Consider the following 27314-nt stretch of genomic DNA (forward strand, 5'->3'; position numbering starts at 1 on the left):
ACAGTACATTAAATGCAATGCTATTTATACCCGTGAGAATTTTAAGTATCCATAACTTAAAAATATTTTTTTACCAAAAGTGGAATAGTACAACATAAAATACTGTACATGTACTGTATATCATTTTTGCCAATGTACTACTGAATGAGTGACTCCCAACACCATGCGGATTATTGGACCATACTTCACCATACCGATCAGTGTAGGTTGATGGTGGGCAACAACAGACACGAACACATAGAAAGTACAGTACAACAACATTTTGCTGCATGGCCTATAACATGATGATGGCATGGTGATCGCCCATCCAAGAACTATCCAGGCTCAATGCTGCTTAGCTTCACATTTCTTATGAGAATGGGTGCATTCTGGATCACTTAGTCACATTAACACTGAGTGTCAGTGTACACACGCATTCGAGTATGCACACGTGAACAATGAGCATTCATGCGGCCAACGCGGTTGAATTATTACGTAAAATAGCTGCAAGTCAGCAGCGGCAATAGTTGATCTTTGCAACCATTTAAGACTCCACTGAGACCAGGAGTTTCTTTTGGAAGGGGGAACCTCAGGGTTTGAATAAGCACTGTACACTGCAAACAAGCTGAAAAACCGCCACGTATATATAAAACTAAATAGCGTGTAACATATTATGAGCCGACTCGGTCAGTTGGTGCAGTGTATGACCCACAATTGAAAGTGCGTGAGTTCACATCCTGCTTGGGGTCGTCTCCCCCCGCCCTTTAGTCATCTGGGGTCAATAAAACGACTACAAGTTTTTGTGTTTCATCGGTGGATGTGGTTGAGAAATGAGGTCATATCATGGGTAGGTGACATTTATACCCGCATTCTCAGAACGTAACAGGAGATAAGTATCGGTCCATGCTGGTTTCAGAGGGAAACCACTTTTGACGTTCACGACCGGGCATTATCGATTCACGAATAAATAAAAAAATCAATCCTTTTCGCGCACACACACGACACGCGCATCGAGCTGTGCACGCGATTTCAACTGTGGCTGGGAATCGAACAAGGGTGGCCAGCTTTGTAGTACTGCGTGGAAGGTGGGGGGGGGGTGTAACGGAGTAGGGGGGGGGGGGGCAGGGTGGTTTCGCGCGCGGCTCTTACGCTGCGCCTGGCGCTCTGCAGCTGCACGGCCGTCTCGGCTGCGCGAGCCTCCCACGCCTGCAGGTGCGACAGGGACGCCTGCGCTTGGCCCAGCTGCGCCTCCGCTTGGGACGTCCTCTCGCCGGCCTGGGCCAGCGAGCGCTCCGCCTTGGCGAGAGAGCCCGACAGCAGCTCCCCACGCTCTGTCAGCCTACAGGAGGGAGAGAGTGAATTGAGAGGGGGGCAGGCAAACAGCTGGAAGTCATAACGTTACATACGCGTGGTGGAATAATAATAATCATAATAATGGTGATGTTTATTGAGTCAGGAAAGCCTCGCTGGGGCTTATTTATATAGGGTTTTAATGATTCACGATTCACCCCACCCCCCTGGCGATTCCAGGAGGTTGTGATTCAGGATCGTGATGAATTTTAAGGATCGATCATATTTCTAAGTTTGTGAATTTAGCAGCCTCTAGTGGCTCCAAGTGTCACATAAGCCCATGACGTACAATATATACGAATATAAAAAAAAAAACTATTATTGGAGGAATTAAATGATGAATGCATCGCGAGACTCAATATTAGTCGATGAGCCAATATATCGTTATACCTTTAGTCTTATGGCTCCTGAGTGTGTAATTCAATATTTTAATGATGTATTAATATGCATGTACACTGCACATGCTTTGATTATTTTATCACTCCAGAACACGCATAAAAAAGGACTTTAATGTCAGTTTTATTCCTGGGTGAAAAATAATTAATTTAAAACACACGACGCTGACACATTACTCTATCATTTACGCATTTGTGATTGTGAGTGAACTGGTTGAACGAGCACGCGCAGACTCACTCTTTAATTTTGTCGTTCAAGGTGGAGACGAGCGAGGCTTTGCTGTCGATATCAGCGATGCTCGTAGACAGGCGGCTCTGCAGAGCTCCGTTATCGCGCTGCAACGCGAGGCACGCAACAATTGAAAGTTACGACGACGCTTGGATGTTCACCTATCTGCCCGCGGAAAGAAAAAAAAGCTTTTCCAAAAGCAGCAATTAAACACAAATCCTCATCAGCCAAGTTATATCCACTGCTGGATGATGGCTTCCCTAAACTGTTGCCATCACTCAGTCGTACGATTAAACAACCCAACTAGTTCGTGCACATGAGCTGATTTCATCACTCCATCTCCACAGAGTTTACATATTTCTGGACATTCCCTACTTTGGCTGCCACTCCACCAATTGTCTCCAACACTAGAAGAGCTATCATTCCGTCCAGAGAATGGTCATGTCCAAGCCCATTTACTTTTATTCATGGTCGGTATGAGTCTCCAACTTTTGTTTGCTCACGGAAACCATGTGTTCCTCATTCTGTCGATCAGTGTAATCCTAAGCATAGATTGAAAACTCGTTCTCAATTGAAAACGAATTTCTTTAGAACTGCTTTGTGTTTAGTTTGTTATCCTTCCCCCACACCTCGGTTTAGCACGGTTGGCTACGTACAGGCCTAAAGAAGTTCAACATACATAGATAAGCATGCAACATCTCTAAGCTTCTTTTCGCACATTTCAACTGAATCGGTCATGCACCCTCGCCCCCTTCACAAACCCGCACTGAACAGGAAGATTGGTCAAGCAACTTTCACGAGTGAGACAGCAAGGGAAGGCCTTCGTACTGCAGTGGACTGACAGAGCCGCGTACATTGTTATGTTTCATGTAGCATAAGACGGCAACAGGTATTAAATAAATGTTTGTAACTTTAAAATAACGTTGCCGATGCTGTTGTTTGCCTGCAGCCATTTCTTGAATTTTATAAAAGGCCAAGTATGAACAAGAATACTATTACTGTACAATTATCATATGAAGACAAAGATTCCCCGTGGAGCAATCAACTATTCTGACTAAAATGGATCACAAAGTGGTGGTGTGGACAGTCATTTTGACTGGCCACCTTTGTCTCCCTTAGTTTTAACATTTACACAACACCCCAGGTAGTCGTTCAAGGCTAAGTCGACCTATTTAAGGCCCAGGTTCCATTCAGATATTTATTACATGCCACTGATGTTAGCCATTGCTGGGCATCGAACCCAGGCCACCAGGTTTGTAGCACAGTGCGCCATACAATAATTATACACACACACAGTCATACGAATGGACGTCATATGAATGGAAGTATCTATCTTTCTACACCACAAACAATACTCCATACTGTGCATCAGTGTAGCCGAAGTGGTTGTCACAGCAGGGCGTTGCGTGCAGTGTGGGTATAATTGGAGCCAGCTGTGTTGCCGTCACTAACAAAGGGGCTCTCTGTGTTTTCCCTTTCTGCGGACCAAACCGTAGAGCGTGGCGCACTCGGCCGAGCAACTAACCGCCGCCACACAGGGGTCGCGCAGTGTGCACCAACCGCTCGTGCTCATCATGCGTTCAGAGTATTTGGCTGCTGTAGCGCATGATAAGCCACTTCCTTGAGCTATCAGTTGTGGCCAGGTCGCTTTTGAAAAATAACAAATAGCTTCGTGAGCTCTACCTGATCAAGTAAAAATAATAGTTCAGTTTATTTTAAGTAATTTGCTTATGTTTCCTATACTGTGCACTTCCATGAGTTTGTTTTTATTGTTTGTTGTTGTAACTTTTGAACTTGCCCCTTCTGGACATCTTTGAAAAAGAGCTTCATAGCTCATCAGATCTCTCCAGGATAAATAAAGATTGTGAAATGCAAACAAGGCCGGGTGGATGATAGAATCTCAAAAAGGCACTTAAACCAGACACAAGTTTCAAAGGAAAATATAATCCTTCAAACTCACTATACACGCGGTGTTTAATTTTGATAGATTATGAAATATATATGTAATATTATTCAAGTACACGTACAGCCATTTGTCAATCCATGGTACGTTGGTTCTGGAGTAGGGCCATTTCACAATCAGCCCAACTTGAATTGAAACTTTAATCAGCTGTCAAGTGATTTTATTTTCTCCGAGTGACAGCTCCAAATCCAGCAGATCTGTGCGGGAAAGCAAATTTCTGGCTGTCGGGTAGAACGATCCCCATCCCAGCAGCGTCATCCCGCGTGCAACATATTTACATGGGGGGCCATGTGGGGTTGTGTGGGGCCGTGCGGGGCCGTGTGGGGTTGAGTGTGGTTGTGTGGGGCCATGCGAGGCCGTGCGGGGCCATGTCATCCCACCTGCAGCTCAGAGATGCGGTCCCTCAGCTGTTCGTCCTCCTCCAGGTTGTGTGCCCGCTCCTCTAACTCTGCCACGCGACGCTGCAGCTGCTGCCGCTCGGTCTCCAGCGCCTCCACCAAACCGCGCATGCCAGGCTCGCCTGGAGCACAGACCACACACGGAGCAGACACGGGCACAACTGCCAGAGCCGTCCTAACATGACTAGGTCACTGCGCACATGAAGGAGGTGGCAATGGCAGCTCGTGTCTCCAGGTTGAAAGAGGTAACCAAATTAGTCTTGGGTTTTCCAGTTTTAGGAGATAATGTGTGGAGATGGATTCACTGAATACCACAGATGTATATTAACAGTGAGCACAATTCTAATTTGCGTTGCATCTCAATACAACTGCATCTCCAGATGCTTTACAAATATACGTGAAATCTATGTCAGGATTTATATTTGCAGTGTCAGGGCAGCAGAGCGGGGAGAGGGCAGTGGCACAGCACAGGAAAAAGTAACTGGGACCCTGCACCATGAGCCACGTATACAACCGGAGCAGCCAGGGCAGCACCTGGGACTCATTGATAGCTTCATCGGTGCTCTTTCCAACAATGTATTATTGTTAAATTACCTTTCTGGGTGTGGTGCTTCGGTAAGAGCAACTGACTCAGGATGGGAAGGCTGCAGCTTCAAATCCCGGTCATAAGTCGACGAAGCACATGACCCCCTACACGTATACAAAAATGAGTACCACCCTGTGTCAAGGCTACAGTGGGCGAATAAGTCGTGGCACAAACCTGTCGCGCTGTCGCCATCCTCTGAGGAGCTGTGGATGCGAGAGGCAGGGATGGGGGCTTCTACCAGGTCAGCAGGGACGTCATCAATGTACCTGGGTTCCTGTAACAAAACCGTGTGCGACTCATAGCTAGTCATCCACCCATTCATTCAAGGTGATAACTGATTTGCACTGATATGTGCGTGTGCTTTTCAAAATAATCGAATATGCTTCTGCGACGTCCTTTTCTTAATCACTGGAGCCTATTTTGAATGAACTATAATGGCCATAAAAATTAGTAAACGCAGAAAAGAATAATTGTTGTTTCCCCACTTGTGTGAGATACGAATGGCATTCGTATTTTCTTTGAGAAAAAATATCCCCTGATTGACATGATCACAAAAGCACAGGGTGATAATTAACACAAACGGACATGGCTACAATGAAGACAAAAGGGGCACACAGATGGAAGGCACCGCTCACAGGGGCTCTGGGTAAACTGCTCCCTACGGCAGCCACTTGCTTCTGTTCCAGTTCAGCCAGCCTTGACGAGAGCAACTCTGCAAAGCACGGGCACAGCATTACACAGGATACGATGTTAGCTCTCCAGTGTCCGCGCACACAGCATCACCCCCGCTGTCCACACCCTATGCTCTTCAGAAGCAGCTAATGGTAAGAGGGTTAAGTGGTATCCCTAGATAGGCAACTGCTCACTCGGACCAACTGAATTTGAGGGGGGGGCAAAATTTCATTACGCTCAGTTAAGTTTTACCCAATTAATTAGTGCAACTAAGGATGCTTGTAGTATTAGATTTTAAAACAAATTGCGGCCCGTTTCAGTGTTAAGTATCATGTGACATAAAGTCACGGAACATATTCAGCCCTCAGACTGTAAGGTTTCCCAACTCTGCCCTATAGCTTTAGAAATCCTCACGCTAATCTATTTTAACCTAAGCTCTTTTAAAGGGGCACTTGATCATTTAGCTCAGGAAGTGTGCAATTGCAATCGGCCGATTCCGTTCACGTGGCCGTGCGGTCCGACGCACCGTTCTGCGCCTTCAGCTCGTCGAAGGAGGCGATCCTCAGCCGCAGGCTGCACCTCTCCTCCTCCTCTTCCATCTCCGTGAGACGATCCGTCACCGCCTCCCCTCCACCACCGCCATTCTCCATCACCGCGGGCGGGTAGGCCCCGGATTCTCCCGCTGGCCGAGCTGCTTCCGAGAGGACGTCTGCCGCCACCACCACCACCGCCGCCGCCGCCACCGTCGCGGATGGCTGAGCTTGAGCGTGCGGTTTGGGTCGGTTTTGCCGCAGGTCCCGGAGCTGCGCCTTGAAGACGTGGCGCTCTGCATCAAGACGACCCTGCAGGTTCGAGTGCTCCGACTGCAGTCGCGACAGCGTCTCCGTCAGACTCTGGACGGGGGGGGGGGGGGGGGAAGAAATTACATTGATTTGGTATTTATCAGTTTTCTTCTCTTCTCCCATTCAGGAGGAGGCCATTGGGTCCAAAAACTGTGGGCAGAAGTTCTCCACTGTTGGTGATTATATAACATCCATTGCTGATGTTTCTACGTCATTCCTCTCCATTGGTTTCAATTGAGTTTTTTTGTTGTTGCCCCAATTGCTTTACACGCATCCAATCGGTATCATGTCGTGAGTTGGGGATGGTCCGCCACTCACTCAGACCGAATGAAATCATTTAAGAACCGAGTGCAACTGAGATTAAAGTTGAGCTGTATAAAGGATAGCCCTCCTCTAGAACCAACTTACCAGGCATATGTCAGTGACCCAGTCCAACCCTGTGGGTGCTTTACTTTCTTTGCTTTTTTTTACCCAATTAAATGCTAATTGTGTCACGACATTGAGTACATTTTCATTTGGAAACTCTGCAGCGAGCAGTGCATCACATTGTGTCACTGAATGACACCATAGCAGGCTGTCAGAACTCCTTCTACGGTCCCTTCTTCTTGTTTTTGGTTGTCTTACACAATGAGACAATGAAACAGATCTCCACGGAAATTTGTCCAAATGTTGGAAATGGAAAGACGTTCGTATAACTCCTCAACAGAACAAAGTATAGAACATTTACCCACGTGTGAATGGGCTTTAAGCACTGCTCTATGGAGCGGGTTATTTTTCACACAATTACAAATTCAAATAGGATGAGTCATTCAAAGTGAAAACTTTATTTGAACCAGTGGCGATACCATTCAATATTAATAATTTTGAATGTACACAAATTAAATGCAACTGAGAATGCAAAAAGATCGTTTCAGCTAAAATGCAAAAGTATAACTGCACCAACGATATGGATATACAGTAAAACCTTGGATTGCGGGTAACTTGGTCTGCGAGTGTTTTGCAAGACGAGCAAAATTTTTAAATGAATATTAATTTGATAAACGAGCGAGGGTCTTGCAATACGAGCAGTACGTATACGCTTTGTCTGCCGAGCGTCACGTGATCACAACTGATATACGAGTGCTTTGATATACGAGTGCTTTGGATAACAAACACGTTTCCGGAACGAATTATGCTCGCAATCCAAGGTTTTACTGTATTTATAAACAAAACGAGCAACATGGTTAAAAAAATCGATTCGTGAATATAATCCCGGCTCCAAATCCAATGGATCGCTTGGAGGGATGAGTCATCTCATGCCTGAAATCTACTGCATAAACCTATCACTCTACTGACCTTGATCTTGTGGTCCCGGCTGTCGACTTCCCTCTGCAGCATTCCGACAACCTGTGTTCTTCCATCCAGAACCTCCTCCTTCTCCTGCAACTTCTGCTTCAGTGACTTGAGAAGCTGTAGGTGAAGAAGGAGAGGGGAGGCGGCGTGAGCAGTAACATCACGTTGTCACGTCAGACAAAGTTTGTTGCCCTTCCCACGCACCTCCGATTAGCACGGTTGGCTATGTACGGCGCAAAAGAAGTTCAACCATACAAACCGGTGCAAGGACAAGCCGACAAAAATATTATCTTGTTGTGCAATCTTTTACAATTTCATTCAAGTTGTGCTAATTGCGTCACGATATGAGAAAACAACCCTTGCAGTGAGTTTGTGCACCACCCTCTGTTCCATAGCTAAACAAAAAAAAACACAATGTAGCTGGTACTGGTCAAACATCCCAATGCTGAAAAATTATCCGACTGAGATTACACAAAGCAACATCGGCCATACTGCGTAAATTTAGCAGAACCCTCCTGAAAGCTTCTTGAAAACCTGTGAAAATCTGCTTTCATGAGCCAAGAATCTTAATACTAAAAATAAATAAATGCTCACGTGTATGAATTTGCTTAACGCCTCAAGAGTCACGGTCATTTATGTCCGTGAAAGTGTGCATCAGACATTGCATTATTGCTATTACTACTACTATGTGTATGGATATGCATTTGGCAGTCTGGGCATGCACCCAATGGCGCCTGTGCACTGTCCCGTGACCTGCTGTCAGCGAGCTTACGACACTTCACGTGGCCTCGGAGTGCAGCTGGCTGAGGGCACAAGCGCCGTGGTGACGTGTCCGCCACTTAGTGGCATATGGCGGCTGTCGTTGTTGTTGCTGTTGCACCCACATGCAAGCACGGGCGGTGTTTTTTAACGCGACGGATGCGAATTCACACCTGCTGGAGGTCGGCACTGGCGTCCGACTTGGCTTCGATGAGGAAGAGTTCCTGCTCATGCCGCCGCGACTGCTCCTGAAGATGCCCATCCTTCTCGAGCACCATCTGCTTCAGCATGCGTGCCTGCGTTTTATAAATGCAAATGAAAAAATACAACAGGGAATAACAGTGTCGCTTTTTTCGTCTGTTCTAATACTACCACTAACAACTAAGGTCGTAAACAAATCAGGGCAGAGCTTAGTGTGGTTCTACCCATGGTGGAATAGCGGTTTCAATTCATTACCGAGGGGCACTAAATGTGAATTGCAAGAGGGGGGATGGCCCCTGCGTGGCATTGGGAGGCTAGCACCTCTGCCACGCAGGACACCAGTAAAACTAGAAAACCTGCCCTGATTGGTGCTAATGATAGCAATGGTCCTAAACCTTAACTTGCTTGCATGCTGGTTTATTCTTGCATATGCATGTAGAACTTCTTTCGCACCGTACATAGCCAACCGTGCCAATCGGAGGTGCAACTTATAAACCTGCGTCCAGATTAGCTATCCTGGAAATAGCCCAGTTGATGTCTGGTGGATTGCTTAAATTTCTCAATTTAGCTTACGGAGTTCAGTGGTTATAATAAAGGTCCCATGATGTTCACAGTGATTTACTGTGTGGGCGATGGTCTGCTCATTGTTTCGACAATCGCACTCTGGGCATCATTTGAAATGTAACTCGTGAAAAGGTTGATCTGCAGGGACATGTACGCATGCAGTGTAACCTAGACCATTGCTTTCGAGGAACATTAAATCAAAGAGACTCTTTAGTTGGCTCGGTGATCAGCTGTTAACATGATAATGGTGTTTGCCCAAATTTTTTTCCATTGCTCTGGGACACCAATTCCTAAATTTACAAGAGCTCTGGCTGCACGTACTTTGTGGTGCCAATGCTGTAATTAGCTACGGGGGCTGCCCCCTTCCCAAACTATAAATCCTACCACATAACACCATATTTACAGTTAACTTAGTTATGCTGTCTGCAATAAGAGAAGTCGGCGTGGCCAATATATTGAAAAAAAAACCTAAAATAACTTAAACTTTTTATTTTACCAGATGAGGCCCACTGAACTATATGGCTCTTTTTCAGAAGTGACCTGTCCACGAAGTGGCTTATCATGTGGAAAGCCAACAAATCTAATCACATGTTTCTGAATGTGGAGGGGAAACACAGGAGGACCCGGAAAAAAAATCAACACGACCACAGGGGATCGAACCCACGACCTCCTGCATACCCGGGCGAGGGAGTTGACATCTCGCCACTGCAGAGCCCCTAAATGACGAAGATGATGACGGAGCGTGACTCACGTTCTCTTCGTAAATGCTCTCCCTCTGTTGGAAATCGTCTCGCATCCTCTGTGCGCCCTCCTGCGCGAGAGCGAGTTTCTCGTCTCCGCCCTCCACTTTGCGGGTGAGAGACGCGATGAGGGTGGCCTGGTCGCGAGCCACGCCCTCGCTCGCGCTAAGTCGAGCCTGCAGATCCTGCCGAGCGACGGGGACCGAGGGAGGAAGGGCAGGCACAGCGAGAGGACGTTATCGCCAAAGCGGAGTGGGCGTTGGTGTGGGAGGCTGGGAAAAAAATCTGCTCGCTTTCCATAATGAAATATCTGGATCTGTCAACGAGAGTGCACTTCAAACAGTATTATGGTTTGTGTGTTTTGTATTTTTCTTTGCTGTGTTGATTCATGTGGACTGGATTTGGCAACAGGATTCTGTGGTGGGGAACAAAAGTCTAAAAAATATGGTTACGTTATCACAAAGTCTGTTTGTTTTTCTGCTGTAAAATTTTGGTTTGATTGGCAGTAAAGTAAGTAAACATTGCCAGTGACGTAATCAGTGACAGATAAACGTCAGGCAACGTTATTTAGGAGAATTGATGACTACCGCGTGAAACATAACTAAAAAGTATGGTAAATCATGCTTTAGGTATGCAAAGTATGAATATATTTTTCTAAAGCATGCAAATGTAATCCTTTAAAATTTGCATTAAAATAATGAAAAAAAAGGAAATATAAAATGCACAATGGATTAAGAAAAACTTAACTTGCGCATTAAATAAACATAATAATGAAGTGTAAAAACTCTTTCACCAAGCATAATACATGGAACCCAGAAGGTCAAATCCTGTCCAGAGTTTGTTTGCTTGAGGAGACGCTGCTGGATAACAACTGTCCAGATGCCCACCAGGCTGATGGACTAAGAAACACTTTACGTTAATGTGACGACACAGATGGATAATAATGAGTTTTTAATGAGAGTAATTAATGCAAGTGCATCACACAACGCTGCACAATCCGCAAACGTGGAAGCGCATAAATTAAGCCGCTTCCAGTGTTTATGAACATGGGTGCGGGTGGAGGTGCAGTAGTTTAATTGTAAGGTGTGCGTGACAGTCGTTTCTTTAGTATGGCAGCGAGCTGAGCAAATGTTTATATGATCAAGTCGAAGTTAGTGAGCCATCGTTTGAAATCGGTGAGCGTGGCCGCGATGTATGCTCTTGTCACTTCACGACCACCGGGGTAGTAAAAAGACGAAATCTACCGTGCGGCATCCTGATCCAGTTCAGCAATGGGGTTATTTTTTTACACACAATTGCTGAGCACAGGCCAGTGCGTGTGTGCGCGTGTGTGCGCGTGTGTGAGCGTGTGTGAGCGTGTGTGAGCGTGTGTGCGCGTGTGTGCGCGTGTGTGCGCGTGAAGCCAGTGTCTCACCTGGAGCTCCTTGGCGCTGGCGGTGACAGGGGGCGGCGAGTGGCTGTCGGACCCGGCCGACACCTGCAGGTGAACGATCAGCGCCTCCTTCTCCTCCAGCCTGCGCCGCATGTCGGCCAGCATGGCGTCCACCTCCTCACCCCGTTGCCGCTGGGCCTCCAGCTCGGCGGACTGCCGCCAGGAATAAGCGACGCGCGCGTGAGCGTGGGTACACTTGATGGTCAATGGCGATTCTTAGCTCCGGTTTGGAGGGTTTGGCTACAAACGCCACCTTGGGATTTGCGGACTCAGGTAAGGCGTACAGGTGAAGTAAACGTACAACCGGAAAGCGATGGCAGTGGCTTCATCGGCACTCTCTCCACCAGACGGGCTGATTTGGTGGGTGGTCAATACTGGTGACAACACATTGCCTTCAACTTGAAATGATCAATGAAACAACACATTGCACTCAATATCTGCCCCCTGTGACAAAATGATATTGAATGTGCCCGACCTTTGAAGATCTCTGAATGTAAGCAAAGTTGAGCCTGCATAGAAATTGGCTCATTGACCAACATGATTAAAACATATGTTAAAAGGCGTCTGTAGGGTTATGTTGTGTGCAGCAGAGGGCAGAACAAGTACATTTATTGTTGTACTGCAGCTATGCTCCTGGCCTTCACATACCCGCAGACACAAGCTGCCACTGTTGCGAGAATACGATCGTGTTGCCGAGGCAAATGAAGAACAGTGGTTCTGCCTGCCAGGATTACCTTCTCATCCAGTTGCTGATGTTTCTGAGCAAGAGTGCTCTCCAGCTCATCCACCTTCTTCTTCATGAGCAGCATCTTCCCACGACTCTTGGCATTCTGCTGATGCTGCTCGGGCTCTCCATCGGCAACCTACAGCCGTCGCAGGGCACAAGCGATAACGCAACACATTCGGGCTGCGCAGTGAAAGGAGGCCGAATCTTAGATCATAAACTTGAGGGCTGGGACAGTTCACCCTCCTCCCCAATGGCAATTGGATAAATCGTCATGATTAAAATAAATAATCAATTCTCTTTTGTATAATTGCAGCATGCGGTTGCACTACTAGTGGCTGCAGGGATGATGTGAACCCTTTAAATAACACATCATAACCCATGCTCTATTCACGACAAAAAGCAAGGACCTCTCGAAGGCGTAACCATCCCCCCCCATCATGCAATTCAAGAGTGTATCAACTTCCTGCAGACGAGCTGTATTCATCGCTCAATCTGCCCAGTGAATATCCTTTCACGTGTGTTCTCTCCTTTGGCTGCCACTCCGTCATTAGTCTCGACCAATGGCCATCAACCCTTCGAGTGGCATGTAATGCCGGAGCCTGCTTACTGTTGCTAACAGTAAATACGATGTCTCGAACTTGCCTTTGCTAGCTACATGCTTGAAATCACACCGTGCATGCATGCATACATACATCTCGAGTTGAATTATTGGTATTCATTTACAGTGAAGGAAAAAAGTATTTGATCCCCTGCTGATTTTGTACGTTTGCCCACTGACAAAGAAATGATCAGTCTATAATTTTAATGGTAAGCTTATTTGAACAGTGAGAGACAGAATAACAACAAAAAATCCAGAAAAACACATGTCAAAAATGTTATAAATTGATTTGCATTTTAATGAGGGAAATAAGTATTTGACCCCTCTGCAAAACATGACTTAGTACTTGGTGGCAAAACCCTTGTTGGCAATCACAGAGGTCAGACGTTTCTTGGTTGGCCACCAGGTTTGCACATATCTCAGGAGGGATTTTGTCCCACTCCTCTTTGCAGATCTTCTCCAAGTCATTAAGGTTTCGAGGCTGACGTTTGGCAACTCGAACCTTCAGCTCCCTCCACAGATTTTCTATGGGATTAAGGTCTGGAGACTGGCTAGGCCACTCCAGGACCTTAATGTGCTTCTTCTTGAGCCACTCCTTTGTTGCCTTGGCCGTGCGTTTTGGGTCATTGTCATGCTGGAATACCCATCCACGACCCATTTTCAATGCCCTGGCTGAGGGAAGGAGGTTCTCACCGAAGATTTGACGGTACATGGCCCCGTCCATCGTCCCTGTGATGCGGTGAAGTTGTCCTGTCCCTTTAGCAGAAAAACACCCCCAAAGTATAATGTTTCCACCTCCATGTTTGACGGTGAAGATGGTGTTCTTGGGGTCATAGGCAGCATTCCTCCTCCTCCAAACACGGCGAGTTGAGTTGATGCCAAAGAGCTCCATTTTGGGCACATCTGACCACAACACTTTCACCCAGTTGTCCTCTGAATCATTCAGATGTTCATTGGCAAACTTCAGACGGGCATGTATATGTGCTTTCTTGAGCAGGGGGACCTTGCGGGCGCTGCAGGATTTCAGTCCTTCATGGCGTAGTGTGTTACCAATTGTTTTCTTGGTAACTATGGTCGCAGCTGCCTTGAGATCATTGACAATATCCTCCCGTGTAGTTCTGGGCTGATGCCTCACATCCTTGGAGAGCTCTTTGGTCTTGGCCATGGTGGAGAGTTTGGAATCTGATTGATTGATTGCTTCTGTGGACAGGTGTCTTTTATACAGGTAACAAGCTGAGATTAGGAGCACTTCCTTTAAGAGTGTGCTCCTAATCTCAGCTCGTTACCTGTATAAAAGACACATAGGAGCCCGAAATCTCTGATTGAGAGGGGGTCAAATACTTATTTCCCTCATTAAAATGCAAATCAATTTATAACATTTTTGACATGCGTTTTTCTGGATTTTGTTGTTGTTATTCTGTCTCTCACTGTTCAAATAAACCTACCATTAAAATTATAGACTGATCATTTCTTTGTCAGTGGGCAAACGTATAAAATAAACAGGGGATCAAATACTTTTTTCCCTCACTGTATGTATTGATGTTTCAAGTTTCATTTTATTAGGTATAGCCCTGTGAGCCATGCGGCTCTTAAGTCGGGTGCAACCGCAACAAACAAAATATGAATCTACATTGCAGAAAACTATTACACCACAACCAGACCAAAATAAAGCTACAAAAACAATGTAACAACAGTAATCATAGGAACTGTGATTTTAAATTTAACAATAATCGATATACATAACACATACGACAAAACCTGCAGCCATAGCTGGCAGCACGACACTCCCAGTGTATGATGTGTGAGTGAGTCAGTGGTAGTGTGAGTGAGTGTATGATGTGCGAGTCAGCGTATGATGTGCGAGTCAGCGTATGATGATTGAGTCAGTATTAGGTTGAGTTAGTGTATGATGTGTGAGTCAGCGCACGATGTGTTAGTCAGCGCATGATGAGTGAGTCAGTGTATGATGTGTCAGCGAGTCAGCGGTAGTGTTAGTTAGTGTATGATGTGCGAGTGAGCCAGCACACGATGAGTGAACCTGTGAATGATGAGTGAATGGGTCAGTGGTTGTGCGAGTGTATGATGTGTGAGTAAGCGCATGATGAGCGAGTCAGTGCATGATGTGTGAGTGAGTAAGCGCATGATGAGCGAGTCAGTGCATGATGGGTGAGTGAGTAAGCGCATGATGAGCGAGTCAGTGCATGATGTGTGAGTGAGTCAGTGCATGGTGTGAGTGAGTCAGTGCATGATGTGTGAGTGAGTAAGCGCATGATGAGCGAGTCAGTGCATGATGTGTGAGTGAGTCAGTGCATGGTGTGAGTGAGTCAGTGTATGATGTATGAGAAAGTCAGTGTCGGCTCATTAGATCATTCCACCCCAAATGAATGCTACAGCTATGTTGAGGAGCCTCCAGCTACATTCAGGTGGCCCAAAATTATAGTGAAAGCTTCAATTGTTTTTTACATTATGATATCTCCTTTGCCAGAAACAAGATATAGGAATAGGTTTTACCCTTTTAACTGGCACAAAAACTAAAGGTGTCAGTTTTTGTGCCAGTTAAAAGGGTAAAACCTATTCCTACTGCTTCAATTGTTGCGAATTATTTAAATGTGGGGTGAGATTTAAGCATTACTATGTCTTCATTTGCTAATTACATTTACGTGTGACAAAATGATGACCTTATACATTGAATCCAATTTAATAAATCTAATCATCTCTCATGTTTTCGAGACCTCTTAACAAATTGTCTTGAATTTACTATTCATGTTTTCAATTGGTAATAACAGCAAATTATTTCCTAACATGCTGCACATCTGTCTTCGCTATCAAGTGAATTACACTCGCTGTGGTCTTTTTTAGTTTTGCTTTCTCAAAGTGCGTCCCATCTGCGCTATGCGTAACAACGTAAGCGGGAGGCTAATTGAAATGTTTAAAAGCGCATTAGCCACCGACGAGCATTCTCTGGGCATGCCGAGGTCACACTCGTGCCATTGTCCACACCCACCTTCCCCCGCTCATCCTCGCCACGTGGGGTGTCGGGACCAGGCACGGGTCCTCCGGGTGCTGCCGGCGACCCCTTGGTGTGGGCGGCGGTGGCGGCAGCGGGAGAGGCCTGCTGGATCTGTCGGCGCAGCTCCTCGCACTGGGCTGTCTTTGCCTTCGATTGCAGCCTCAGCTTGGTCAGCTTCCCTTCCGCAGCCTGCCGCTCATCCTGGAAAAAAAAACAATTGCTGTTGAAAATGCATCGTGGATGTTGGCATTCACCGCTCATTAAGTCATTGCGCACGTGTATGTACATAGCTGATTTTTGGCGCCGGCATGTAGGGGTCACATCAGTGACTGACACACATATACGATTATACATCTACAGCTCTTTGGTCAATCCACTGCTGGTTGAGAGGCTTATCGTGCCGCACAGATCATGGGGGTAGTTGAATGCTGGGAGTACATACTTGGGAACATATAAGTACTGTACAACAATAGATTATGCTGCACTGCCCTCTGCTAACATAGGTTTTGTAACCTACTGTGGGGGGCATACCCTTTCTTGCTACTGAAAGTGTACTATGTTTTGGCATCCATCCCGAAAGAACAAATTCATTTAATTATATTAAACTTCTCCGTGGATTTTAGGTTTTACCACGCGTTGTTCGGCATGCCGTCTGACGTTTCTCTCCACATGCTTGGAGCTTCTGCCGTGTGTGGAGTGGAAATTTATGAAGCAGGCCTACAACATTCGGCACAAAACCGAAAAAACGATCTAAAGCTCTACATAAAAACTGCAAAAAACTGTGCAGTAGCTTTGTAGAACTTTACTGCCCTTGGAGGCTGGTGGGCAGCTCAGGGGACTAATAGTGTGTAAGAGCACTCTGCAGACACTGCTGAAATTCAGGATTCGAGTTTCAGCCAACATGATCAATTTAGACTTAAGACTTTATTTCAGCAAGCAGGGTCCAATGAGCTGTTAGGCTCTTTACAGGGGTGTCCTGCGATGGTACAGATGTTATAGAGTGCAGATATTCGTTAAACCGGGCTCCCAAGGGTAGTGAATTGATAGTTTCATGCTGGTATCCAATGACTGTAGAAAAACAGTCATGAGCTTATTTTTGTGTTATTAATTCTGAATATTCAGACTTGTAGAAATAAATATGCAATTTTTTTATAGAGTGGAATAAAAAAGTGTGGGCGACCTCGTATGCATCAACGCTTAAATGAATAGACTTTAAAAATTTGTATAAGTCATCTTCCAGGGCAGTTCTTCGCACTGCTCATTGTCTGAAGGGAAATTCTTGAGCGCCATAAAAAAACGGTGTGAGCAAACGCAGAAAATAACCAGGGGAAAATTATCCACATGGTCAGATGATGGCTTATTGCCACGACTAACAATTTCAGCCAAAGGAGAGAAAAACGCCCTTGAGTCTTCCACCACAGAGATGGAGCAATGAAATCGGCTCAAGCTCAGGAGTCAGATTGGACTGTTGCCCTACGAGACAGTGAAAGACGGCGGCGACTGCGCCGGGGGGATGCCTTCATCCAGCAGTGAATAAATAATGACCGACGAGACGGTTGGAACTCACCTTCAGCTGCTGATCCAATGCTCTGAGCTGCCCATCCTTCTCGCGAATCAGCTCCTTGAGCTGCGTCACGAGCCCCTCCATCTGCGCCAGCCGTTCCGCCGCGTCCTCCCTGGCTGGCGCAATCTCCCCTCTTTCCGAGCCGCCCGCATTCCTCTGGGGCTGCTCACCAAGACAAAGATCCCCCGTATAGCCTTAAAAGACTCGTGGAGCATGTGCTGTTAGCGAGCACCTATGAAAGCCGACATGGCACACGATGGGGTGGGTGGCTAGCACCACACCCTTTGTCTCCCTAGTGGCGATGTTTTACACACTGCACCAGGTACTCATGAGGCCGAGTCGACCTAGGGGAGGCCCAAGACCAGTACAGATAATCGTCACTGGTGTTGGCCGTGAGCGAGAATCGAATTCTGGTCGCCGGGTTTGTAGTGCAAGGTGCTAACCGCTACACTACCGCTCCCCATCAACAAACACGCACACACACTTGCAAGGGTCATTTACACGCGAGGATCTCGTTTATAGTCCACAGCCATCACCGTCAGCACCATCACGCCACTGTGAGCTATTATCCGGACGCAGGATCCCCACAATGGCAATATATTTTTTTCATGCTTACATATTTTGTTACGCTTCAGCAATGACCTGATTACAACTTTGGTAGTTCCTCGGCATGTACCGATGCATTCAATTCATAGATTAAAATGTATACTTAGGCTGACAAACCGTCGATCCAATTGTGCAGATGTGAATCACTAAATTATACTTCATGGAAAATTAGGTGAATTCTACACTTGTATTTAGTTGAACGGAGCTAAAATATCAAATCAACGAGAAACAAATGAGATGGTAAATAACAAAGGAAAAAAGTACTTGCATAAAATCATGAAAATTAACCGAATCATTGGTGGGAGGATGAACTGTTAAATGCATACCATGGATGTAGGCCTCCCCACAAGATGTGTCCATACACATTTTGCTTACACACCTACAGTGAGTGAAAAAGTATTTGATCCCCTGCTGATTTTGTACGTTTGCCCACTGACAAAGAAATGATCAGTCTATAAGTTTAATGGTAGGTTTATTTGAACAGTGAGAGATAGAATAACAAAAAAAATCCAGAAAAACGCATGTCAAAAATGTTATAAATTGATTTGCATGTTAATGAGGGAAATAAGTATTTGACCCCTCTGCAAAACATGACTTAGTACTTGGTGGAAAAACCCTTGTTGGCAATCACAGAGGTCAGACGTTGCTTGTAGTTGGCCACCAGGTTTGCACACATCTCAGGAGGGATTTTGTCCCACTCCTCTTTGCAGATCTTCTCCAAGCCATTAAGGTTTGGAGGCTGACGTTTGGCAACTCGAACCTTCAGCACCCTCCACAGATTTTCTATTGGATTAAGGTCTGGAGACTGGCTAGGCCACTCCAGGACCTTAATGTGCTTCTCCTTGAGCCACTCCTTTGTTGCCTTGGCCGTGTGTTTTGGGTCATTGTCATGCTGGAATACCCATCCAGGATCCATTTTAAATGCCCTGGCTGAGGGAAGGAGGTTCTCACCCAAGATTTGACGGTACATGGCCCCTCCATCATCCCATTGATGCGGTGAAGTTGTCCTGTCCCCTTAGCAGAAAAACACCCCCAAAGCATAATGTTTCCACCTCCATGTTTGACGGTGGGGATGGTGTTCTTGGGGTCATAGGCAGCATTCCTCCTCCTCCAAACACGGCGAGTTAAGTTGATGCCAAAGAGCTCCATTTTGGTCTCATCTGACCACAACACTTTCACCCAGTTGTCCTCTCAATCATTCAGATGTTCATTGGCAAACTTCAGACGGGCATGTATATGTGCTTTCTTGAGCAGGGGGACCTTGCAGGCGCTGCAGGATTTCAGTCCTTCACGGCATAGTGTTACCAATTATTTTCTTGGTGACTATGGTCCCAGCTGCCTTTAGATCATTGACAAGATCCTCTCGTGTAGTTCTGAGCTGATTCCTCACCATTCTCATGATCATTGCAACTCCACGAGGTGAGATCTTGCATGGAGCCCCAGGCCGAGGGAGATTGACAGTTATTTTGTGTTTCTTCCATTTGCGAATAATCGCACCAACTGTTGTCACCTTCTCACCAAGCTGCTTGGCAATGGTCTTGTAGCCCATTCCAGCCTTGTGTAGGTCTACAATCTTGTCCCTGACATCCTTGGAGAGCACCTTTGGTCTTGGCCATGGTGGAGAGTTTGGAATCTGATTGATTGCTTCTGTGGACAGGTGTCTTTTATACAGGTAACAAGCTGAGAATAGGAGCACTCCCTTTAAGAGTGTGCTCCTAATCTCAGCTCGTTACCTGTATAAAAGACAAAATCCTCTCTTGTAGTTCTTAAAGGGAGTGCTCCTAATCTCAGCTTGTTACCTGTATAAAAGACACCTGGGAGCCAGAAATCTTTCTGATTGAGAGGGGGTCAAATACTTATTTCCCTCATTAAAATGCAAATAAATTTATTACATTTATGACATGCGTTTTTCTTGATTTTTGTGTTGTTATTCTGTCTCTCACTTTTTAAATAAACCTACCATTAAAATTATAGACTGATCATTTCTTTGTCAGTGGCAAACGTACAAAATCAGCAGGGGATCAAATACTTTTTCCCTCACTGTATCTGAGCCCCAATTTCATATTCCAACTGCACACACAGCAACACCTGGCCAACTAAACCCTTCCTGGCTCTAGAGATCCCTATTTGTGCACAGCTACCAGACTGGATATGGCCTGCTAACCACTACACAAACTGGGTCACTGAACAATTATGGGCTTGGTATGTCCTCAGGAGCACTTAGTAATTATCGTGTGCACTACTGTATTGCTGGTAGGACATTTTTATTAAAAATATATATTTATATTTGAGACAACAATTTAGCTCAAATAAGCAGTATACACGTGAGTAAAATGTAGGGGCCCCGTCAAGGGAGAAAGCCTCTAACTTTGGCTGGTTGTACAAGGGTCTCTGTGTCACACAGTCGCTTCTGTGAAGAACTAATGAAAAACAAGCTTCATAAAAACGCGACGTTAACTTGTTCCAAGCAGGAAGTTGAATGTTGATTTATGTGCACGACATAACCAATGGCTGCTCGACCACTCAATAAACCTGGGAGTGGAGAATGATTACTAACTGATCACAGTGAAACTCCCCTTGCATGCATTCCTGTCTGCGGCTCTTAATTATCTGCGAATCCCAATAAATCCACTTATAAATTTTGATTTAAAGCTTTCGTTACTGCAGGGATTCATATTCTTGGTTCTTTCGGTAAAGTCACGTAGAAGGGAAACAATAAAATAATAAAAATATATTTGTATTATATCAATCCACTTTTGTTTACTTATCAGTGTCTTTTCATGGATAAGATCAATCCTATGGTAAAATCACCCTACTATCCACATTCATCCACTGCTAACAAGACTGCGGGTGCCAAGGTCTTCATATTATCTGCACATTTTTGTGCATAAGAGTTTCCCATAAAAACAAGCAAATTCAGCCTATTATCTACATTTATCATGTGACCGTGAATAAGAGGAGTTATTTTTACCAATAAAAAGAGTCACCAATAATGTCCCCCACATCACAGCAAATGAGAAAGACTTCCACTGCACGACTATTATTTTTGGTCTACAATACATCTCGTTATTGTATGGTCAGCCTGACATAATAAATCCTTAAACTAATAAAACGGAAGCACTCTGTTAAATACGTGTGCGCGTCTCGGCCGTTAGTGCGCGCACGCGCGCGCTGGATTTGGCACGCGGTTTGAGTTATTCGATCGGCGCAGGGTGCCCCCGCGTGCAATGCGTGCGCCGCCTTCACCGAGTCGAGCCGGCCCACGGGTGGCACCGCCTCCACGGCGCCGGCCCCGCCGCTCACTCCCTGGGCGATGCTCGACAGACGGTTCCACATCGCTGCACCCGCGCGCCAAGCCGCCGCCGCCGCCGCCGCCGGGGTCCGTCGGCTCGGTCCGTCTCGCCGGGCGAAGGCGGCGTCGATGCCGTCACCTGCTCGGGACGGTGCAACGACGAAGGCAGCGGCCTAGATCGGCTGCGGAAAAAAAAAAGACGGCACAATTGGGAGATTTGGCGAACAAGCTCTCTGCCCGCGGTACTGACACAGTCTAAACTTTCTTTACCATCGTGGTTATTATTCTTGGTTCTTTCGGTAAAGTCACGGAGAAGGGAAACAATAAATTACGTAAAAATATATTATTTTATTGTTTCCCTTCTATATATTATTTTATTGTTTCCCTTCCACGTGACTTTACCAAAAGAACCAAGAATATGAATCCCTGCAGTCACGAAAGCTTTCAATCAAAATCATGGTTATTAACAAACACTGCCTTGTGACTTGCTCTGTGGGAGGGCTATTGACAAAAACATTGCAAAAAGAAAAAAACATTCAAGCGTCACCATTAAGACCGCCTTGTAAAATAATTTATATAGTAGGCTGTGTTTCGGGAAATGGTCCTTCGCTGTTGATAGACGGTTCACAGATTTACTTGTACTGAATATACCGTTGGAGATCACACTTAGCACTGTACTGTGGTGACTTAGAAAAACTGGAAAATTCAAAGCAAGTTCAGATGTGAACAATTTTATATTGACACATCTTTTATTGCCAAACATCAAACAATAAATATACCCTTTTACATACCTGCCAACCCCTTATCAGTGACCAGCTTAATACAGAGCAGTTCAGACCTTATTGGTCACCCCGTGCCCTTATAACTCTCAACGTTCATCCTACAAAGTCACACTACAAGGGACCTGACAATTGCATTCCCCTGAACAAGAATATTGGTAAACCGTATGGGTTGATAGGTATGCTTTTAGAGAGTCAAATATGAATACATACATGCTTCAAAACACTGATTATATACTGTACAGTATTTGTTTTTCCATCAAGGCAGTGTTAATAACAGTGGTGCGGTTTGTATGTGCTTGTAAAGTACATGACTGTATGTACAGTAGACTTTTAATTTGTAAGTTAGCCTAAAGCACTCTATTTTTAGCAATGAGTAACCGTTTCTTAATGACAAAAGAAGAACATTCACACAACAATTAATATCAAAGCAACGCGCGTCACGAGATGCAGCTGCATTTAGCCACTATGGACAAGTACAGCCATTTCATGAATCCACTGCTGGATGAGAGTCTCCCCACGCCATGCAAGTCGTGGGCATTATATGGCTATACTTCACTAAGCTGGTCAGTATGGGCTGCTGAAGTTGGGGAGAATAGACACAGGATCAGAGGCACAATGCAACAGTGGATTAAGGTGGAATGTGCTTTAATGTCCACCAAGCAGCCCTGCAGCCCTATGATAACCTCTTTGTGCATGATTATCCATCCAAGCACTTTCCATGCTAATACCTGCTTAGCTTCCAGGCCTGAAAGGGTCGGGTGTTTTCCAGGTGATTTGGTCACAGGCTCAGATGCTACAACAATAAAAATGATATTGCCTAGCATCGTGTAATTCGTGTCCTTTTTTTACGATTGCTTTCACAAAGTGCATTTTTAGGGATTTCCATTTTTAGGTACACGCCTCATTTTATGCAGGACATAACCATCTCTTTTAATGACTAATATTGTGCCTAAAGCATTTTGTGTTATCATGGTTGCCAAGCACAACGCCAAAAGCCCAAAACACCAAGAGGCCAGCAACTTCGATGAGCACGATTGGCTCCGTAAGGTTTGAAACTAGTTCAACGTACATACGTACAAACAGCACTATATTATTGACGGTCATATATATTGGGGTTAACACATTCCATGAAATTTTGATTTAAAGCTTTCGTGACTGCAGGGATTCATATTCTTGGTTCTTTCGGTAAAGCCACGTAGAAGGGAAACAATAAAATAATACATTGTTTCCCTTCTACGTGACTTTACCGAAAGAACCAAGAATATACATTCCATTAAATGAATAAGGTTATTAAAACTGGAGAGACAATGGGAGAGAATTCCAACCTCTAGCAGTGACAAGGAGGGAAGAAAAAAGTGATATCCAGTTGTAGAAATAAGAGTTTCTCTTCCCATTCGTATTTACATTATCGATCGCCAGATAATGGATGTAGCGTGAGAATTTAAGCAATAGGCGTTTGCCATGAAAGGCGTGCGTGTGTTTCGGATGCTGAGCAGACATGCCACAGATCAGACCGGCATGAACACAGCTGTCTCTCACATGCTGGGTCCACTGGGACTCATGCCCTGGAATTTTAATGTAGCAAAGACAAAAAGCCTAGTCTGGGTTGAAACAGAGGTTCTGTCTCAATTGATGCTAATGTGGTTATACATTACATGTTCTCAATTAGCGACTACACGTGTACATGTACGGCCTGTTGTCAATCCACTGCTGGATGAGAGCCTCCCCGTGCTCGGTTATTTGCCAATATTTCATCACGCTGGTAAATGCAGGTGAGTGAAGGCAGGGAGCATAGGTACAGGAGGCACAGAAGTGCATTACAATAATGCACAGTACAAAAACAATGTTCTATATATGTTTGCACTGTTCTTTGCTGTATATAACATGGTCAAAATGGCCCACACGTTTGTAAATACGGAAAATGTTTATTCATTCATCATCAGCCATGATCAATCCACTGCTGGATGATGACCTCCCCAAAAGCCACCGCCGTCTCTCGCGAAGTTGCGCTTTAATCATCCACCCAGCACCTGCACACAAATTTATTTCACCGTTTTGCGTGTAACAAATAACCACCGATCGACTCTCAGTAAATATGTTAATCATTCATTTCGCGAGGCGTCTACATATCCAAGTACGTAGTGGCACCTCCTATTAAAAAACAATTAAGACCGCATTCTTGTTTGTGTCTTGGCGAGACGCGGAATGGGTATCGATGAATTGACTTGGCATAAATAAAAAGCGCCTTGGATTAAAGGTGCTGCGGTGGAGTGGCAGCGCAGCGGTTCGCAAACTACGAACACGGGCATCTGGGAGACATTCGGGGCCACGGCTAACATCAGTGGGCGAGACGTAGTTGTATTATTTTATTGTTTCCCTTCTACGTGACTTTACCGAAAGAACCAAGAATATATATAACAGAAGCAGTTCTGTATCGGGCCTGTCCCTTTCACCGGCCAGCATTGACCCGCGATGTTGAAGTATGGTCAAATGACCACCACAACCGACACGGCGTGGGGAGGCCATTCATTACCCAGCAGCGGAATTGCAAAAAAGGCTGTAGACACAACAGCGTACTATTATTATCCTCAATTATTTACCCACAGGGGGAAATCCCTTTCTCGAGAATGCGCCGATCCTTATAAGCCAAACTTCATGGGTCGGCTTAACTTCCGAGTTCGTGAATAATACTGTAATCAATTTCACAAACGAGCAACACGTTTGAACCGCGGCGTGTGCCGCACGAAGCTTCACGCGTGCCGCACGATGCTTCACGTGTGCCGCACGAAGCTTCACGTGTACGTGTTGTGCTCCAAGTGTGCACGCACACGTACAGCCCCTTTTCCAATCCACGTCTGGGTGACAGCCTCCGTAACGCCTTGCAGGCGGCGAGCGATATTTCACCATACATACTTCACCACGCTGGTCAGTGCGGGTTGGTAAAGGTTGGGAAAAAGATTGGAGGGGGGAAGTGCAAAAAGTGAAATCTGCTACACTGCCCTCGACGCCTATAATACAAGTACCAGCCAGGCTCAAATAGCTGCTTCGTCTTCCGAGATACACTGAAATTGGGCTAAGTCTATCTAGTATTCTGCAGTGTAGTCTTAAGGTGTGTTTAAATGCCCCATGGTCTTACTCCAAGCACGTCATTTGAGCGCCACCTACAGCCTCGTCGCATCTTTAAACCATTAACCCGCGCCGGGATTAAAACACAACACACCTCGATTAAACTTCTCAAAAACACGCACTTTCAACGCGACAACTTTCTAAAACACACCACCCCCCAAAGAAAGGTCTTAGCTGTGCTCACTCGCCTGGGATTCCAAACGCGCTTTAAAACGCCGCTTTGTTTAGCAGAAGCCCCGACCTCGAGGTGTCACCGCTCCTCTGATAGATTCCCAACCGGGGGTGTCGCACCGCGTCCAGTAGGACTCACCAACGGACCACGGTAGGCCCGTCGGCACCTGTCGTCTCCCGCCTCAGGTCTCTTTGCGTACCCGCTGTGGCGGGCGGCTCCCGCTTGCCTCTCGCAGTTCCCTCTCGTGCTGTTAATGGTGTCCTCTAAAAACCATCGGTGGGCGATTACAATGATGACGGCGAGAGTTGTGAGGGTGGGAAAGACATTGTACTGAAGAGACCTGGCACCCCAACTCTCCACCACTGTCGCCTCACGTAGGAAGAGACCTGGTGGGTGACGTCAACACGCAAATAAATGACGTCCGTCATCTGGCCACGGGTAAATGCACATGATGCCATCGTGTTTAACGCGCTACATGATGACGTCGAGACTGTCACGTTGAATTACGTCATGAGCCTGGCTGCCAGCTTGGGTGACGTTACCTCAATCCCGACCAGGCAATTGTGACGTCATTGAATGGTGATGTTGGCCGTGGGTAAACGTCATCTGATATGTGAAAAGACGTCATCTTAGTCATTGTCCAGGTGAGGGTCACGTCATGGACATCTGTGAAAGCTACTGGACATCTGTGAAAAAAAGCTTTACAGCTCATCGGATTTCCTCCAGCATAAATACATATTCTGATGCTGGACAGGTATGACGTCATATAACAGTGGTATATGTGTGGGTGACGTCATATGCTATTGGCACAGGTAAGAGGATTAATTCAAATTTCATCACCCTCTCCTCTGGGGGTCCATCGAATTAAATGCCGAGTCCAGAGGGCGATCTTGGTTGTTCGTCTCTGGGAATGGAATCCGCCGGCTACGTCTTCGGGTACGGCATCGTGGACCAGGCAGTGCGTGAGCTGACCTGGTCCGACTGTATAGTTATCCCCGTCAAGTGGTTATGTAGTTAACCGTGGTGGTCACCACCCTATGTCGTTATCTAGTCAAGTGGTTATGTAGTTAAGGGGCCGTCCATAAATGACGTCACGCGATTTTGGACGATTTTTAACCCCCCCCCCTCGTCACACGGCGTCACAAAAAGTCAGACCCCCCCTCAAATATGACGTCACAAAGCTCTGCCCCCCCCCCCCCCCCCAAAACCATATTTCCATTTTGAAAATAAAACATGCTTTAAATCGCTTTAAACTATTGTCATTGTAGTGCGTATTTAATGTGGCGCTGCACTCCGATGTTGTAGGAGAAAACACGTATTAAAAAGGCGTTGGAAAGCTGAAATCTAGCATAAAATCCACTTGAAAATATTCAACATCTAAAGGGCCGTCCATAAATGATGTCTCGCACCTGGGGGGGGTTCAGACATTTGTGACGATGTGTGACGAGGTGGGGGGGGTTGAGAAATGTGACGTCACATCATAATGCGCAACTTTAAATAAATGTAGACAACACGTTCTACTTAATTAAATAGACTTTTTGATACATGTTTTCTCCTACAACATCAGAGTGCAGCGCCACATTAAATACGCACTACAATGACAATAGTTTAAAGCGATTTGAAGCATGTTTTATTTTTTTTGGGGGGGGGGCAGAGCTTTGTGACGTCATATTTGAGGGGGGGGTCTGACTTTTGTGACGCCATGTGACGAGGGGGGGGGGGGTCAAAAAATAGTCCAAAAGCGCGTGACGTCATTTATGGACGGCCCCTAAAGTCATAACTGGCTGTGATGCTCCCATCCTACCTGCCTATGTTAGCAGTTATTTCCGACTCTCTGAGTTACATTACCTTGTTAAATGTCTTCACATTAACAGGCTAAATGTCTCACTAATAGAGGCCGACCGAAATTCGGTTTCGGCGCAGAAAGTTGGCAAATGGCCTCTTTCGGCATAGTTTCTGTTTCAGCCGAAGCCAAAAGTTAACTTTCGGTTTACT

General features: G+C 45.8%; 1 protein-coding gene across 3 annotated transcripts in view; it reads right to left on the bottom strand.

Moving 5' to 3' along the window:
- Positions 1-25731, bottom strand: part of GOLGB1 (golgin B1) — a 54738-nt gene extending 29007 nt beyond the window's left edge. The window contains exons 1-15 of one of the 3 annotated variants that reach the window (XM_032960064.2): positions 25519-25731; positions 21194-21421; positions 17345-17503; positions 15772-15978; positions 12177-12305; positions 11425-11595; positions 10022-10195; positions 8679-8801; positions 7750-7863; positions 6099-6465; positions 5536-5612; positions 5075-5174; positions 4297-4436; positions 1963-2060; positions 1129-1318 (exon numbers count right to left, since the gene is read on the bottom strand). In XM_032960064.2, the coding sequence (XP_032815955.2) occupies positions 1129-1318; positions 1963-2060; positions 4297-4436; positions 5075-5174; positions 5536-5612; positions 6099-6465; positions 7750-7863; positions 8679-8801; positions 10022-10195; positions 11425-11595; positions 12177-12305; positions 15772-15978; positions 17345-17503; positions 21194-21283 (2139 nt within the window). In that variant the 5' untranslated portion in view covers positions 21284-21421; positions 25519-25731. Of the gene's footprint in view, positions 1-1128; positions 1319-1962; positions 2061-4296; positions 4437-5074; positions 5175-5535; positions 5613-6098; positions 6466-7749; positions 7864-8678; positions 8802-10021; positions 10196-11424; positions 11596-12176; positions 12306-15771; positions 15979-17344; positions 17504-21193; positions 21422-25335 lie in introns of all 3 variants that reach the window. The other 2 variants (XM_032960063.2, XM_076069438.1) reach the window with 2 other exon arrangements.
- Positions 25732-27314: the final 1583 nt, after the last annotated feature.

Source organism: Petromyzon marinus, chromosome 24 (assembly GCF_048934315.1).
Source record: "Petromyzon marinus isolate PM22_M1 ecotype Great Lakes invasive population chromosome 24, UKy_Petmar_22M1.pri1.0, whole genome shotgun sequence".
NCBI lineage: Eukaryota > Metazoa > Chordata > Hyperoartia > Petromyzontiformes > Petromyzontidae > Petromyzon > Petromyzon marinus.